The sequence below is a fragment of the Thamnophis elegans genome, chromosome Z (genome assembly GCF_009769535.1).
Source record: "Thamnophis elegans isolate rThaEle1 chromosome Z, rThaEle1.pri, whole genome shotgun sequence".
NCBI lineage: Eukaryota > Metazoa > Chordata > Lepidosauria > Squamata > Colubridae > Thamnophis > Thamnophis elegans.
The window spans coordinates 117,563,551-117,580,488 of record NC_045558.1 but is presented as its reverse complement, the minus strand read 5'-3'; the positions used below and the strand labels follow the sequence as shown (position 1 = coordinate 117,580,488).

General features: G+C 45.9%; 1 protein-coding gene across 6 annotated transcripts in view; it reads right to left on the bottom strand.

Moving 5' to 3' along the window:
- The window catches only part of PLEKHA4 (pleckstrin homology domain containing A4), a 63,410-nt gene that overhangs the window by 16,281 nt on the left and 30,191 nt on the right, over nt 1-16,938 (bottom strand). For all 6 annotated transcript variants that reach the window (XM_032236804.1, XM_032236802.1, XM_032236803.1 and 3 more), the window contains 7 exons: nt 12,536-12,613; nt 11,103-11,204; nt 8,306-8,374; nt 6,472-6,552; nt 4,163-4,312; nt 2,240-2,338; nt 1,197-1,299 (listed from right to left, as the gene is read on the bottom strand). In XM_032236804.1, the coding sequence (XP_032092695.1) occupies nt 1,197-1,299; nt 2,240-2,338; nt 4,163-4,312; nt 6,472-6,552; nt 8,306-8,374; nt 11,103-11,204; nt 12,536-12,613 (682 nt within the window). The remainder of the gene's footprint in view (nt 1-1,196; nt 1,300-2,239; nt 2,339-4,162; nt 4,313-6,471; nt 6,553-8,305; nt 8,375-11,102; nt 11,205-12,535; nt 12,614-16,938) is intronic.

The following is a 16,938-nucleotide window of genomic DNA, read 5'->3' as shown; positions in this document are numbered from 1 at the left end:
ATTGTTTCTTGTCTTGCCTTCTGTTGCTTTGGAAAATAAGTTGACCCCTCTCTTCTTTGTGTCAGCCCCTTAAATATTGGAATATGGCTATCACATCACCTCAAGTCCTTCTTTTCTCTAGACTGGCCATACCCAAATCCTGCAACCATTCTTCATATGTTTTAGTCTCCAGGGCTTTAATAATCTTAGTTGCTCTTCTCTGCACTCTTTCCAAAGTCAAAACATCTTTTTTCATTTGTGTATTCTTAGTCATTGGCTGCTAAAGCTGATGACTGGTTGGATGTGTTTGCTGTTTGTCCCAAGATATGTTTAATTGCACTTTTGATAGTGTTTATTTACAAGATAGTCTCAGGAGACAGCAGCTTAGAAATTTAGATAATGATGAGGCGACTGTAGGCTAAAACATATGAACAGTTGCAAGAATTGGGTATGTCTAGTCCAATGAAAAGAAGGACTAGGGGAGACATGATAGCAGTGTTCCAATATCTCAGGGGTTGCCACAAAGAAGAGGGAGTCAAACTATTCTCCAAGGTACCTGAGGGTAGAACAAGAAGCAATGGGTGGAAACTAATCAAGGAGAGAAGAAACCTTAGAATTAAGGAGAAATTTCCTGACAGTTAGAACAGTTAATCAGTGGAACAGTGATACATTAATCAGAAGTTGTAGGTGCTCCACCCCTGGAGGTTTTTAAGAAGAAAGTGGACAAGCATTTGCCTGAAATGGTACAGAGTTTCCTGTCTGAGCAGGGTCTTGGACTAGAAGGCCTCCAATATCTTTTCCAGCTCTGTTATTTCATTAATTGGAGCTGAATCCTTCCCCCCATTCCAAGGAATAAATAACAGGACTGTAGCTTTGATTGGGAAGCTGGAAGTCATTTTGGAAAAATGAAAAAAAATATATCTGCATTTCAGGATCCAGGTAGTCACCAAGAATCACACTGAATCACGGGGATCTTTACCTTCTCAACTACATTGTCAATTTTATTTCTTTGATGATAAACAACAATTACTCAAACCTACTGCTGGAAAAGTGGGGTACTAATCCCAGGAATAAATCCCAGGTATAACAATGGGACATACCTGATGAAGAAGGAACCCCTTGGTTGCAACGCTGTTGATTCATAACAGAGAACTATCCCACTCCGTCCCCCCCCTCCCCTAGTGCAGTTGCAGTGCTGATCCCATTGCATTAAGCACCTGATCTTCGGTTTTCCAGGGTGCGATAATTTGCTGGGCTGCATCTCAGTCCTGCCAAGATGTCGTGGATTCTCCACAAATCCTGTTGAGCTGCTGCTTGATCCTAAGGGAAGGGAATTGATGGACAAATGGAGACAACTGATGCCCCTCCCACCTTTCTGCCTTTTCCCATCATTGCATTCGGACAAGAGCGAAATCTCTCAAGTGACAGGAGCACTATTACAAACGCTCCCTTAATTTTTAAAGGCCGATCGTTATTTCTAAAGCTGTGCAGTATTTTAAATAGGAATGTTCAGTATGTGTTGATATCAAATGTACAACTACTGAGGCCTTTTTAGTCTTTTTTTCTTTTTTTCTCCCACTGTTTAAAAGTAACTTTCTAGTTCAGCAATTAATCAAAGAGAAACAGGAGTTCCTATAGATGAAAAAAGAGAATGGATGGACCCTGAAGACGGATATCCAGGTTGTCTCCTACTTTCTGTCCCTATTATTAAACAGACTAGGAATATATCTGTTTGTGTGTATTGGTTGTAGAAATACGGCCCTATCCCCATCACAATGCAGAATAATGTGTATAAAATGAAATAAATTATTATTATTCGCAACAATAGAATTGTATCACAGCAGCCAGTTGTTCTGCCGGATTTGGCATTGATTACTAGTCGGGCCCCACCCAGGGGCCTAGGACGTCGTAATGTATTTTCGTAATATGCGTGCAGATCCAAGCAGTGCGGCTTTTTGCATTTGACTGATTGGGATTTTTTTCAATTTTTAACTCTGTTGTTGTTGTTATTATTATACCAAATTAATTGTTTATTAGTCCATGCATTCTGTATTATAATTCTGTATTATTAAATTAATAAGAGAAACCAGAAAAAAACATGACATATTGTAGCACCCAATAAAGTCAACTCAATCAAAGGCTCATGTCAGTGAATAACTAGGGCCTGCTTAGCAGTGCAGCCTAGTGGGATCCCCTGGAATAGTTTTGTATGTTTGAAGCCACTATTGAGAAAGCTCTGCCCTTCATATTTAGGATTTACCTGGGGATGCCCAGCAGTCCGGATATGCTCCAAGGAACCCTTCAGCATCTGAACATCATTTTCCAAGGCCGTATAATCCTCCCACACTCGTTCACTGTCCTGGACAAAAATAATGACTCAGCTACTTAGTTAGACATTCCCTACTGAATACATATTCATACAATGATTGAATCTTAAGATACGATTCAGCTTACCTGTGCTACTGTGTGATAAGGGAGAAATCTGATGAGATACAGTACAGTGGTATCTTAGTACTCCACTGCTTTGAAACTCATAAAATTTGATATTCAAAACATTTTTACATGAAAACTTTGTCCTGGTAGTCATTGTTTGTTTGGTACTCAATGCACAAGCTAGAACTGGTTGGTGTGGGCTGCCTTGTAACTCATTATAGTATTCCTTATGGGGAAAAAAATTGTTTGGTACTCATTGTTGTTGGCACTCCCGGAGCCAATTAACAATGAGTACCGAAGTATCGTTGTACTTTGTCTTACCGAATTTGTGCTGCAAAATATCAGAACAACCACTAAGGTCATCTGGATTATTGCAGCCCAGATCTTAGAGGAATCAGAGGTGATATTCAGCCTCGGAAGAATTGGTAGCTCCAACAATCAGCTGGCCCCACCCCCTGTCCTACGCTGTCCTTTATTTCCTGCTTTTTAGCTCATGTCAATCGTGCAGCACAGCTGATTCCCCCCTCCTCCGATCTACTTACTTTTGCTGACTTGGAAGGTGAGCAGCTGAACTTCTAAATGCTCAATTTTCAGCGCTGCACACAAGCGCTTTAAGACACAGCACTGAACTGGTGGTTAAACCAGCAACAACCAAACCAGTTGTTAAACCAGCAGCAGCCCACCACTGACAGGAATAAATACATGTACACAGAGAAACATATCCAAGTAGCTTTGTTTACAGGAACGCTGTGCACATTGTATGGGCAAGACTCTCCCAAGTACAGATGGGAGATTCCACAGAAGGTTGTGGAGAATAAGAGGGTTAAGATCCTGTGGGATTTTCAGATCCAGACAGGCAGACAGGCAGGTACTAGGCAATCAACCAGACACTCTAGTAGGAGACAAGGGGCAGATTACAGGAGTGGTCATAGATATGGTGTATACCAAGTGACAGAAACACCAGGAAGGAGGAGGGGCACCAGGGCCTGAAGGAGGAATTAGAGAGGATATAAAGGATATGACTGCTTTTACTTCAACTGCAATATCACAAGGGCTATCAATAGATACAAACTAAATGTAATCCGTTCTAATCTTGATTGCAGGAAAAACGATTCCAGCAACAGTGTAGTAAATGTGTGGAGCACCCTACCTGAGCCTGTTGTTAGTTCCTCTAACCCCCATACCTTTTACCTTAAACTATCTACCGTGGACTTTACGCGTTTCTTAAGAGATCCCTAAGGGGGTGAGCATAACACCAGTGTGCCTACCGTCCCTGCCCTACTGTCCCCATTGATATGTACTCTTTTTATGTGTTTATGGTTATGTTTTGCTTATTTATATCCATTTATTTGTGCCATTTTTTCATGTGTTTTCATATTTGTTTCCTTGTACTTGTTGACAAATAAAAACAAATAAACAAAGGCTTAAGCTCTCCCAGTGATGGTAGGAGCACCCTGAGCTGGGAGAGTGACTCCAGTAGATCCCAGGAGCAACTTCAGAGCTCTCTGTCCAGAACAGTGCAATGCTAGGAACAGCCAAGAACCTGTGCAAAACCCTCAGTGCATCTGGATGTCTCTAGGCTGGGAAAGACAGATATATGGTATTTCTTCCTCTTTCACTATTAACACCATCAGTTGATGATCAGACCTGACCTGATATGCACTTACCAATTGACCTATGTGCAGATCTAGGTAGGATGTGTCTCCCAAAAATATTTTCACTCAAGTATCAGGGAGATGCAACTACTCACCAGTGCGAGATCGCAGAGACGGGCACGAGTATGTACCAGTTCATCTTGTAGTTGTCTTTGTTGATAGCAGATCTTCTCCACGGTGGCATCTTGGCCTTTAAATTCCTCCAGCCTCAAGTGTGTTACTTCCAAGGCCTTTTCAAGGCGTTCCTGAAACAATACAGCATCCATTTCGAGAACTGTCCACCCAGCACAGAGTTTCCTTCATTGCAGTTTGATGGATCAACGAAACAACATTTGTTTCAAGGCATTTTCGCAGAAATGCACAGTATCACAGACTACTTAGCATAGGGAGGGAACCAGTCCCAAGGCCGTGCAGCTGATATTCAGTGGCAATTAATCAAATGGCGACAGGTCTTATGTTCAATTTGAGATGGAAAGTCATTTCCGATAGATATCAGGCGATAAATGTGAAAATGACCTTAGGAGACAAGAGGAAGAGCCACGGGCTAGACAAAGCTTAAACAAAATTGGAAATTGAGCCCACAGAAGGAATGGGTGGGGGCAGGGGTGGTATTCACTTACTTTTCCTACCCATTTGCAAATGTGGTAGTGCATCTGCTTGTCCATATATGCGCTTGCCCTTCCGTGCATGCACTTTGATCATGCATGCAGCTTGAACATGTGTGCGGATTAAAAACGTGCCTAAATACAACGGCACCGAGCCTGGGCAGGTGGACAGGCCCACAAGCGATTCCCACTACCAGTTCAGCCGGGCCGGTTTGAACCAGCTGAATACCATCTCGGGATGCATCTCAAAAAGGACCCTCCCTAGTTTCTTACACTGTAAAGCTGAGGAGGAAGAGATGTGCCTTAAGATTTTCAAGATTCTGTCGGTGTCATTTTATAGTAAAGCTAACGCTTTTTGCCTGGACTATCTCCCAAGACTGCTGGTGAAAACATTTAAAAAGAGGAAAATTAGCTTCTCTCTTCTGGTGATGTCATTGCTCCATCAGCTTTCTCCAGGCTAACTAAGGTAGAAAAGAAAGTGCAGACAGACGGAGAGGTCTGATCCTGAGTTAACACAACTCTGGCTACAGGGGAGAAGGTAAGGCCAAACATCCTTAGTAGGTGTCCATTTCTGGTAACTCTATTTTATGAAAGAAATTTAACAAGGACTGTTAAGGAACGCCAGCCTTGTGAGGTTGTCTAGACAAGAAGCATACCTGGAAATGGTAGCTGCAACCTTATTGTAAGGATACATTTTTTAAAAATCAGAATAACAGAATAGCAAAGCTAAAAAGGACCTTGAAGGTGTTCTAGTCCAACCCACTAATTAATAAAACATTTTAAGAATAAAAGGAATAAAACAATTGATCAATGGGGCCTGACTTTTGCTACAGACTGAACGTTTCAGCTCAATTTCTCTCTCTCTCTCACTGTTTCTGTTTGTGTGTGTGTTACTGTGAATTGCCCAGAGAGATTTGTCTACTTAGTTAAAAAATTATAATTTATAAATCAATAAATACATTGATCCATGACAAACTTTCTTCTATGTAGCAAGATCTTATATTTCCCATTGCAAGGAAGCCATGAATTGCCACAGTTTCATTTCGGTTCATCTGGACCTATCTGTTCTGACCAAGGCTTCCCAAGAGCATGAAGCAAACTCCTTGTCCCGACAAAACACCCTTTTATTAATTGACTGTGAATTCTGCTCATTCACATCCAGCAAAGTCTTTCAAGGGAGGATTTACAGTCACAGACCTTATCTGGCTTGGAGAGCTGCCAGGCCAATATCTGCAAAACTTGGCAAGGGGTCTCGGAGAGTCATGAACCAATTAAGCAAACTAATAGTCTCCTGCAAATGCCACTCCCCCTTCACTTCTCTTTTATTTCCTCTGGGAGGGGCCATTCATCGTCCACCTATGTCCTTACTCCCAAGTCGACCCCTGTTCTTTAGCTGTTCCCTTCGTCTAGCCACTCTGCACATGTGCACACTGGGAACAGGCTCCAGCTGTTCGTCTCACTGATGTCTGACTCTGAAGGCAGCTGACAACTGGTATATGGCTCTGGCCCAATCTCTTCCTCCGACACAGAACCCTCATCAGAGCCTTCCCCAGACCCCAGGACTGGGCTATGTTCCTCCCCAACCTCCTCACTGTCTGAATCTGCTGCCAGTTCCGTTAGTTACTGGTGGGCCTCAACACTTTCCCCCTTCTAGCCCAAAAGTGACACGTACCTTGAAAGTCTTTTCTCCACCATCCAAAAAGAGGAGAGATCCCAGAGTGATTCACCAAACACAATATTCTCAAACATAACAGAGCTAAGCAAATGCTCATTTGTTCAATGGAAGTGGAATTAGATACCTTTTCAATACGGAGCTGCCCTGTCTCTTCTTCCAGACCTCGAAGCACCTTGTCTTGGCCGCACAATTTTGTCAAGAGAGCCTGAAAACATAGGAGGAAAAATGTACTGATTCCAACTAAAGCTCTCAGAAGGTGCAGTGCAATGGTAGGATACAACTGGTACGCCCCAATATGGTGCCTGCTGGTAGCACCAGATACTGTTCCCGTATGGTGCTCTGGAGGGCCCACCTGCCCGCTCGCTCTCCGTACCTCTATTTGAGCCGACCGGGGCATTTGCGCACGGGCATGGGGCGTACGGCACCTGCATGATGCTCAGCTGAGCAGCTGGAGCATCACGGGTTGTGGGTATGCATGCGTGCGCTGTGCGCGTGCATGTGGTGGGCGCCCGGCCCCTTTGCGGCGTACCGGTTGCAATGGGAGCCGGAACCCCTGGTGCAGTGGTGCACCAACACCTGGTTTTTAAAGGTCTTAGCTTACAAGTCAAAATCCTTGGGTTTTTCACAATGTGGACTGCAACTTCCAACATTTTCGGACACGCGAAAATGCTTTATGATGACAAAAATTCCATGGTTCCAAAATTCAATTGATTAATCTTTGAATTTAATTCACCGAAAGGTTCCAAATTAAACAGATGCTTCTGCCAGCTGCTTGACCTACTACAAACAGATCTTTATACTGTGTAAAGTTTTTGCTGCTGATAAAAGTGTGAATAAGGCATGGACATAGGTCCCCTCAATCCCAATGAGCTACCCTTTATCCATACAATGCAAGAGTGCCTATTGTCTGGCGCTAGGGAGTGGGAAACTGATTAGAGAAGTGACTCCCAAATAGCAATAGTACTTAGATTTATATACTGCTTTACAATGCTTTCACAGCCCTCTCTCTAAGCGGTTTGCAGAATCAGCCTATTGCCCCCAACAATCTGGGTCCTCATTTTACCCACCTTGGAATGATGGAAGACTGAGTTAACTTTGAGCCTGGTGAGATTTGATTGCCTAGACTAGTCCCTTTATGTTTTTTGGCAAGGTATTTTGGAAGTGGATTGCCATTGCCTCTTTTCTAGGGTTGAGAGAGAATGGCTGGCCCAAGAGCAGCTAGGTGGCTTTGTACCCAAGGCAGGAGAAGAATTCAGGGTCTCCCATTTTCCAGCCTGACGCCTTAACCACAACTTGTCTCAAAGAAGCAGTAGGGACCATGGCAATATTATTTAATTTGGGCAAACTAAAATAATCTTCTAGACTTGGATGGAATCTTTTCTGTGGGGGCAGCGGATTTTTGCTATTTGGCCCTAGGGAAATCTGCCTAATCCCCTTCCTTCTTGTTCTTAGGCCAACAATGGTTCTTCATTTTCATTTTACAATTGACCTTTGAGATCTTTCATTTCATTTCTTTCTGAAATGGTGCTTTTCCTACAGGCAGTCCTCAGGTTACGACCACAAATGAGCCCAAAATTTCTGTTGAAGTTCAAACATTTGTTAAACGAGATTTGCTTTTACCACCTTTCTTGCAATTGTTAAGTGAATCACTGTGGCTGTTAAATGAATCTAGTTTCCCCTTTGACTTTGCTTGTCAGAAGGTCACAAAAGGTGATCGCTGACAACTGTCAGAATTATGAGTCAGTTGCCAAATATTCAAATTTTTGATTATGTAACCACGGGGGTGGTGGTGCTGCAACCGTCGCAAGTATGAAAAACGGTCATGTCACTTTTTTCAGTGCCATTGTAACTTCGAGTGACCACTAAAGGTTCTGTTGTAAGTCGAGGACTACCTGTAAGGGAAATGGGCAAAGCAAACCATACACATCATCCATTGGTAAGGAAAGAGAAATGCATACATCAGTGTCACTTTCAAACCGTTGCCTGCCAGGAGATTGGGTACTCCTTTCCCGGAGTGTGTTTCGACCCTGGAAAGACAGCAAAGAGCATCCATGTTATCACCCCATAAATAGAAGGGGGAAGAAGTGGCAGTTGGTGGCTTGAGCACCATGTATATGCTCAACAGCAGGGATATCAAACTCAAGACTCGCGGGGCGGATACAGCCCGTGGAATGTTTAGATCTGGCCCGTGGGGCCACCCTGGAAACAGAAAAGGACTGGCCCACGATGCCTCTACCAGAGAAAACGAAGCTCAAAGGGCCACATGTGCCTCTCCTGAGCTCCATTTTCTCTGGCAGGGGGTTACAGGAGGCCGTTGCAGCAGAAAACTGAGTTTGGGAGCCTGTTTTCACTGGCAGAACACCCATCACTGCCGCCCCAGACACGAGTGACGTCGAACTGGCTGGTTCCACCACAAAACCACGGTAGACTAAAGCGCGCTCGACGAAAGCGCATACGTGACATCATCACAGTGCGACGAAAACAGCACGCTGTGAACGGTAAACTTAAAATTAACACGTAAATCTAAACCTAACCCCCCCAAACCTAACCCTAAACCTAACCCTAAGCCTAACCCTTAACCTAACCCTAAACCTAACCCTTAACCTAACGCTAAACCTAACGCTAACCCTTAACCTAACCCTAACCCTTACCTTTATGTGAATCGGCTTGCTTTAAAAGCGCTTTTTAAAGCGCCCTTTTTCTTTCTTGTCGCGCTGCTGATGACGTCACGTACACGCTTTAATCGGGCGCGCTTTAGTGGACCGCGGTTTTGACGTGCCACGGAACTGGCCACACCCACCCCAGCACCCCAACATCAAACAGAACACTGATGCAGCCCTCAATGAAATTGAGTTTGACACCCCTGCTCAAGAGCTTTCTCTAAACATGGATCTAAGAAGGTTTCTATTAGTATTTGTGCAACCCTCACATAAAGGAACCTAGCCAATCAGGGAGAAAGAGAGGCAAAACATTAATTTAAGGAACTAGATTTTCACCCGAGGGGTGATGTTGGTATCATGGAGGACTCTGACATATTATGACCATATCTCAAAAAAGGAGCCTGAAAGAAATAGTTTAAAAACTAAAATGGTGACTCTTGATCAAATTAATCGAGTAAAAGTGATGCTAAATGGGGATTAGCCAAAATCTTGCTAAACTTTATTATCTCAGCAGCAATACAATATTCCAATGGAACACTGAAGATCAGAAATGACATTCACATAATTCCATAAAGCTGCAGCCATCATAAATACATGCAAGTTGCCAAATGCCTGAATTTTGACCACATGATCATGTGAGGACTGGAAGTCACTTTTTTCAGTCCTGTTCTAACTTCGAATGGTTGCTAAATGAAAGATTGTATGTGAAGGATTATCTGTACTTATCTATCTATGTATTACTAACATTCTTGTGTCTGTTTGTCAGCTTCAACTGGGCAAAATGTTGCATCATTGAGACACGTTTTTTGAATCAACGTATCTCAAATAGGCTAGCTTAAAGAATGTGACCAAAATCCAGGAACCCTGACTCCCATGGGATTGAAACTTGGCAAAATTATGACCATTTCAGTGCCTCCCATTGCTGCTCTGCCACAGTGGGCCACAGCTATGTGACTGTCATTCTTACTAACACTTCCCAGAAATGGCCCTTTGTCCCATCTCCCTCTGGCCTCTGCGCCCAATTGGTTGACAGCAAGGCCTAATGGGTGAGCAGCAATTGGCTGCTTTGAAATTTCTTAACAGCAGTAGGCAGCGAGGAAAGGATGAGAATGTGCCTTCGATGCCTTCTTGCAAGGTATGGCTGGCTGGGGGGTTGCTGGAGGTTGACAGGTGAGTCTCCCTGGGGAAGGGACCCCACAGGTCCCTTGGTTTCCCCTATCCCTAGCACAGTGGCAGGCAGTTCCACAGGGAGAGGGAGGAGGAGGAGGAGGAGGAGGAGGAGGAGGAGGAGGAGGAGGAGGAGGAAGAGGAGGAGGAGGAGGAGGAGGAAGCTTCAGCAGGACTCTACTAAAGGTCATGAAGAAACAGAAATAGTGCCAGCCTATATTATATGTGGAAAGAAGGATAACCCAACAGGTAGTAAATTGCCTATCACCATATACCATTATATTGGGATACTTCTAGTTGGTTCCACCACAAAACCGCGTTCGACTAAACCGCGCTCGACGAAACCGCATAGCTGACTTCATCAACAGCGCGACAACAGCGCGGAGACAGAAGCACGCTGTAAACGCTAAACCTAAAATTAACCCCTAAACCTAAACCTAACCCCCCTAAACCTAACCCTAAAACTAACCCTTAACCTAACCCTAAACCTAAACCTAATCCTAACCTTTAACCTAACCCTAAACCTAACCCTTACCTTAAGTTGAATCAGCTTGCTTTCAAAGCGCTATTTAAAGTGCCCTTCTTTCTCCGCGCTCGCTGTTGTTGCCCTGTTGATGACGTCAGCGACGCGGTTTAATCGGGCGCGGCTTAGTCGAGCGCGGTTTTGTCATGCCACGTTTCTAGTTCTCCCAAACCATTTTGTATCTAGTGGTTCACATCCCTGCCCAAATAATCTACTGTGCAAACAGGAATAAATGTTCCAGCTACTGATCGATTCATATTACTCTAAACAATGGAAGAAAAGAGTCCTATAAATATAACAATTAGACGTTCCATGCAGTTAGTAAATTATCTGACCTAATAATGCCTGGGATGGAGGGGTTGTTGGCTGAGTAACAAAGAAGGAACAGAGTACAAATCTACATACCGTGATCCCTATAGATGTCCTTTTTCCTGGGGTGGGCCGATTGGGCAGGGGAGGAAGGGGTGGTAGGTGCAGGTAGCTTGATGAGGCAGAGTGGGGGGTTATCTGTAGGAAAAGGGAAGGCAACATTAAGGAATATAGCCAAGAAGGGTTAGGACCAAGTCTGTGTTTTATAACATAATTCCATGAGAGTGCAGGGGGAAAAAAATGAGTGTGTATTATACACAAAGCACTTTTCGAAAACTCTGAGCTTTAATTCTAGACAGGAAGCAGATTCCTAGCTCTAAGGATCCCAAAATAATTATTGAACACAAAAGTGGGAATTTCAAAAGTGGTTGAGAACAAGGACCAGCCTTCTGCAAGATAATCAAAGCTGCTAAAGGTAGCCTCCAGCCTGGCAATTATGGTGGTAAATTGTATCGTAAAGCAGGTTATGACCAGACACAATTTTACTTTGCAGTGGTCACTAAGCAAATACAGTGATTATAAAGAAACAAAGCAGCTTTTAAGCAAACTCATTGTTCACTATAAGTAAACACCAATTTCTAAGGGGGGGGGGAACATGATCATAGGATGGTGCAAATAGCCTAAATGTGGGTTAGTTGCCAAGTACCCAACACATGGTAATGCGACCTGGGGGGGAGGTGATTGTTGGAACTTTGGAATCAGGTACACCGCCCCCCCCTCTACGGAAGCTCCATTGCACCATCCAATGGTTGCTAAGCAATTGGTTATAAGTTGAGGATTATCTGCATTTTGCTTTACTGGCATAATTTATATCAATTATGTAACTGGGCTGCAGAACTCAGCTTTTGCTGATTCAGAATTACAGGTAATCCTCAATTTATGACCACTATTGAGTCCAAAATTTGTTATCTCTAAGTGAGAAATTTGTTAAGTGAGTTTTGCCCCATTTTACGACTTTCCTCGCCACATTTGTTAAGTTAATCACTGGAGTTCTTAAATTAGTAACACGGTTGTTAAGTGAATTTGGCTTCCTCGTTGACTTTGCTTGTCAGAAGGTCGCAAAAAAGGGATCGCATGACTCTGGGATACTGCAGCCATAATAATGTGAGTCAAGCATCCAAATGTAAATCCTGAAACCATGGGGATGCTGCAATGGTCATAAGTGTGAAAAATGGTCATAGATCACTTTCTTCAGTGCAGTTGCAACTTTGAACAGCCACTAAATGAACTGTTGCATGTTGAGGATTACCTGAACTTAGCCACAGATTGCAATATTTTCACAAAAACATGCAAGCAGCCACACACAATCCTAGTCATGATGAATGTGGAGGACATATTCTGTCTGTAAATATGATACTCCAGACCTAGAATATCTAGATTCTATAAGCTAGATAAGAGATGTGAGGGAGCATAGCCAACAGAGCAGCAAAAGGAAAAATGTTACCTATCTCTGCCTCTCCGATACTCACCAGTCGGCCATGAAGTCGGGACATGACCAAAGCACGGGACGGGCCAACTGATGGAGAGAGGTAACCTCGGTCTGTAAACTGGCAAAAACAGAGAGAGATTCATGAGAATGACCATTGTCTTACCTGAAGGGTCGTTTTCAGTACACTACAAGGAGAGTCCAAGCAATGGGTTAAACTCAGCCAATCTGCCCAGGACTGAATTGAAACTTTAGCCAAGCCTCTGGTGATGCCTTGACTTGCCAGATTTTCAATGAAGGCATGGAACTGTACGCGTTAATAAGAACTCCAAACTAGTCCCAAAAAACCAGCAGGTCCAATAAACTGTGATAGCAGAGAAAGACCCCAAGGTTGGATTCTCCTCGCAGTGTACTGAAAACGACACTTCAAGTAAGACAATGGTCATTTTCCAGTACGCTGCTTGGAGAGTCCAAGCAATGGGACATACCCAAGCTAAATGTCACTAGGGCGGGAAGCAGAAGAGTCCAGGGTCTCTCCGCTAAAAGCCTCCTCCGCAGAAGCAAATTTGTCCAATTTATAGTTCCGAACAAATGGAGATAAGGAAGTCCAAGTAGCTGCCTTGCAAATCTCTTCTATTGGCGCCTGGGTCGCCTAGGCTGCTGTGGTAGCTGCACTCCTCATGGAATGTGCGGTGATATGACGAGGCATCGGTATGGATTGTAAGACGTACGCTGCATGCCCGCAGCCAACGATCGATGGTGGATGAAGGGACTTTGAGACCTCGAGATGCAGGTTGAAACGAGATGAAAAGCGATTCAGAACGTCTAAAAGCTGCCATACGCTTGATGTACTTGCGTAGAGTGCGGCGGATGTCAAGCATGTGCCATCTCTTTTCCCTCAGATGTCTGGGATGAGGACAAAAATCCGAGAGAATGACCTCCTGGGCATGGTGAAACCAGAAGTTGATCTTGGGAATAAATGTTGGGTCCAGGCAGAGGACCACTCTATCAGGATGAATCAGACACAAGTCCTCTCTCACCAATAGAGCTGCCAACTCCCAGATCCGTCGAGCAGACGTGATGGCAATTAAGAAAACTGTCTTAAAGGTGAGATGTTTCAAACTGGCAGAATGGAGAGGCTCAAAGGGTACAGATATAAGGGCCCATAACACCACCTCGAGTTCCCATGACAGGAATCTATGGACGACCAGAGGTCTCAGATTGGTGGCACCCTGCAGGAAGCTACGGATCATGGGGTGTCGTCCAAGTGACGAGTGACAGTCGGGTGCCCTTCGTTATTGTGGATAGAGCAGCCATCTGGCACCTGAGGATGTTAGGTGCCAGGCCCTGGTCAAGTCCATCCTGCAAATAGTCCAGAATCTGGAGGCAGTAGAGAGACTGCCCCCGCTGAGAAGTCCCTCTCAAGTGCCATACGGCTAGTTGTAGCCACTGGGGCTCTGGGTGTTGTAGAGCTCCCTGGCTGAGAAAGACCTCCTGCGGGGAATCCACCAAGGTGGATTGACGGACAGACTCACCAGATCGGCGAACCAGGTTCTTCTTGGCCAGAGGGAGCCATGAGTAGAACTCCTGCTCTCTCCTCCAGGATCTTCCAGATCATTCTGGGCAGGAGGGGCAGTGAAGGGAAGGCATACAGGAGTCTAGGCGGCCAGGGGCAATGTAAGGCGTTGACACCTTCTGCCTGTGGGTGGTAAAACCTTGTAAAGAAACTTGGGAGGTGACGTTCTCTGGGGTGGCGAATAGGTCGACTATTGGTTGCCCGAACCTCTGAGACAGGAAATGGAGTAGGTCGGGGTGCAGGCGCCACTCTGAATGTTTGATCGTGGCCCTGCTCAGCCAGTCCGCCTGGATGTTGTTCACTCTGGATATGTGCTCCGCCTGAATTGAGCACAGATGTCTTTCCGCCCACCTTCCCAGGGACTCGGCCTCCGCCATCAGAGATCTGGATCGAGTGCCCCCCCTGGCAATTTATGTGTGCTTTCACTGCCACATTGTCTGTGAGCATCTTCACATGGTGACCCTGGATGATGCTCTGAAAATGACACAGAGCCAGCCTCGCTGCCCTCAACTCCAGCCAGTTGATGCTGTGTGTCAGCTCAGGCGCCGACCACCTGCCGTGTGAAATGTGGTTGTGAAGGTGAGCCCTCCCCCAACCGAACAGGTGATGGTAAGGCAGGCCAGCTCTCTGAAAAAGGAGCCCTTTGTTAGTGCGGAGGTTGTCCACCAGCCGAAGGACCAGCGTACCCGAGGGGGAACCGTGATCAGAGCTGGAGAATTGCTTTGTTTCGCCCTCTGGTATGGCAAGAGGAGCCATTGAAGCCGACGAGAATGAAGTCGGGCTCAAGGTACAACAGAGAGGCAGGATATCATTTTTCCCAATAGTTGGGACAGCTGTACAATCGGGACGTGCCTTTCCTGGTGAATTTGATGCACGAGAGATCTGAGACTCGTCATTCGGTCGGGAAATGGGGAGTCCTGACATGCAACAGTATCTATGACGGCCCCAAGGTGCTGCAACCTGGTGGTTGGGACCAGATAACTCTTTTCCAGGTTGACAGAGAACCCATGGTCCCGAAGAACTGCTGTTGTGTATTGCAGGTCTAGCGTCGGTTGCTGGCGGGACGATGACTGGATGAGAATGTCATCCAGGTAGCATTGTAGGCACACTGGGTGTGATCTGAGGAAGGCCGCAACCGCTGCCAGGATCTCTGTGAAGGTTCGTGGGGCCGATGACAGGCCAAACGGCAGAGCCCTGCACTGGGAGTGCTGGCTTGCATAGAAAAACCTTAGAAACCTGTGGTGGGCCTTGTAGATGGGGACGTGTAGATAAGCTCCTTCAGTTTTATGGACGTTAACAGATCCCCTGGTCTGATGCAGCCCAGGATGGATTGGAGGGACTGCATGTTGAATTTTTGGGACACTATATGGTGGTTTAGCTTCTTTAGATCTAATATGCCCCTCCACACACACAAACACACACCCAAATTCTTTGGGACAAGGAACAGAATGGAATAAAACCCTGTCCCCTCGTGAGCAGGTGGAACCGGTTCTATGGCCCTGATTTCCCTGAGGTGGAGGATCTCCTGCTCCATGAGAGCCTTTTTTACAGGGCAGGAGAGGGTGGGACACCTGATGAAGTGACGAGGTGGGGGCGAGAGGAATTCCAGCGTCAGACATGGTTGGATGGTTTGGAGGACACACTGGTCAGACGTGGTGCGCTCCCATTGTGCGTGGAACAGTTGCACACGCCCACCAATGGGAGCCCTCTGTTGATGGTCACTTATACTGATGGAAGGCTCTGGAGCCAGACCTCCCCCCCCCCCGCAGAAGGGTTGCTTAAAGAAATTCTGCTGGCTGCCTCTGTCATGAAAGGACTGGCGGTCCTGAAGCCTGTCTGTATTTTGGGGGTAGCTCCTCTGGTAGGTGGCGGAAGTTGAGGGCTGGTCGGAAGCTCGAAAGGGCTGCTTCCTATAAAAATTGGAACCCTTGCGATCAGACTTCTTGGTGACTGAAGGCACAACCTTCTTTTTGTCATTTTCTATGAGGCGGATGGGCGAGCGGACATTGTGGAGCCAGATGGCCCAAGGGAACTGGATCGCCTTCTCCCTCTGATAGGCATTCAAAAAAGTCTGCATGGTCAGCCACTGAAGCCCCTGGTGAGCCTGGCTAAGCAGCCATGGCCAGTGAAGCCTGAGAGGAAAATTCCTGCCCTTCCCCTTCATTTTCAGAAATGGGAGGCCTTTGCCCAGGTCTGACGTCTGGTGAAGGATCCCTGGGGGGGGAGACCGATTGGAGGCCTGGGCCTGCTGCTGGGCCTTGAGGAATTGTTTTTCCAAGGCCTTTTGCCACCTGAGGGCATCTTTATCAAAGCCTGACCCTAATTGCTTGTCCTGCCTGGTGGAAGGTTTGCTGCCTTTAGGGCCTCCCTTGCCACCTTGCTAGCCTGTCTAGGAGGAATCCTGCTGGTGGAGGGACTAGGCTGGCTATTATCCCCAGGGGCCTGCTCTGCCATGACAGAAATCTGGGTGACTGGAAGGGACTAGGGGCTCTTCATTCACCACCTAGGTAACCTTGGAACAAAACGCCTTGGCACTCCGAAGGGGGAGACACTGAAGGCAGCAAGCAGGAGTAATAAGCCAAAGGCAGTCGCTCAGGTGTGAGTTAATTTTACTCCCAGCACCAGCGCAGATGCAGAATTGACGAGCCTGGTCTCTGATGCTAAGGAAGAGCTTGAGTCGCAGGGAACAATCCCCAACAAAGACCCCGCCGGAGGTCCGGACAAGGAGTCTGCAGTAGCGATCTGCACAGAGTAGAGCAGGAAGAAAGGCAGGCAGAAAAATGTGAGACAGGAAAAGCAAAACCAAAATGGCGGCCATGGCAAAAAGGCAATCCAAAATGGCCATCAGTAAAAATTGCCTGCCGACATCC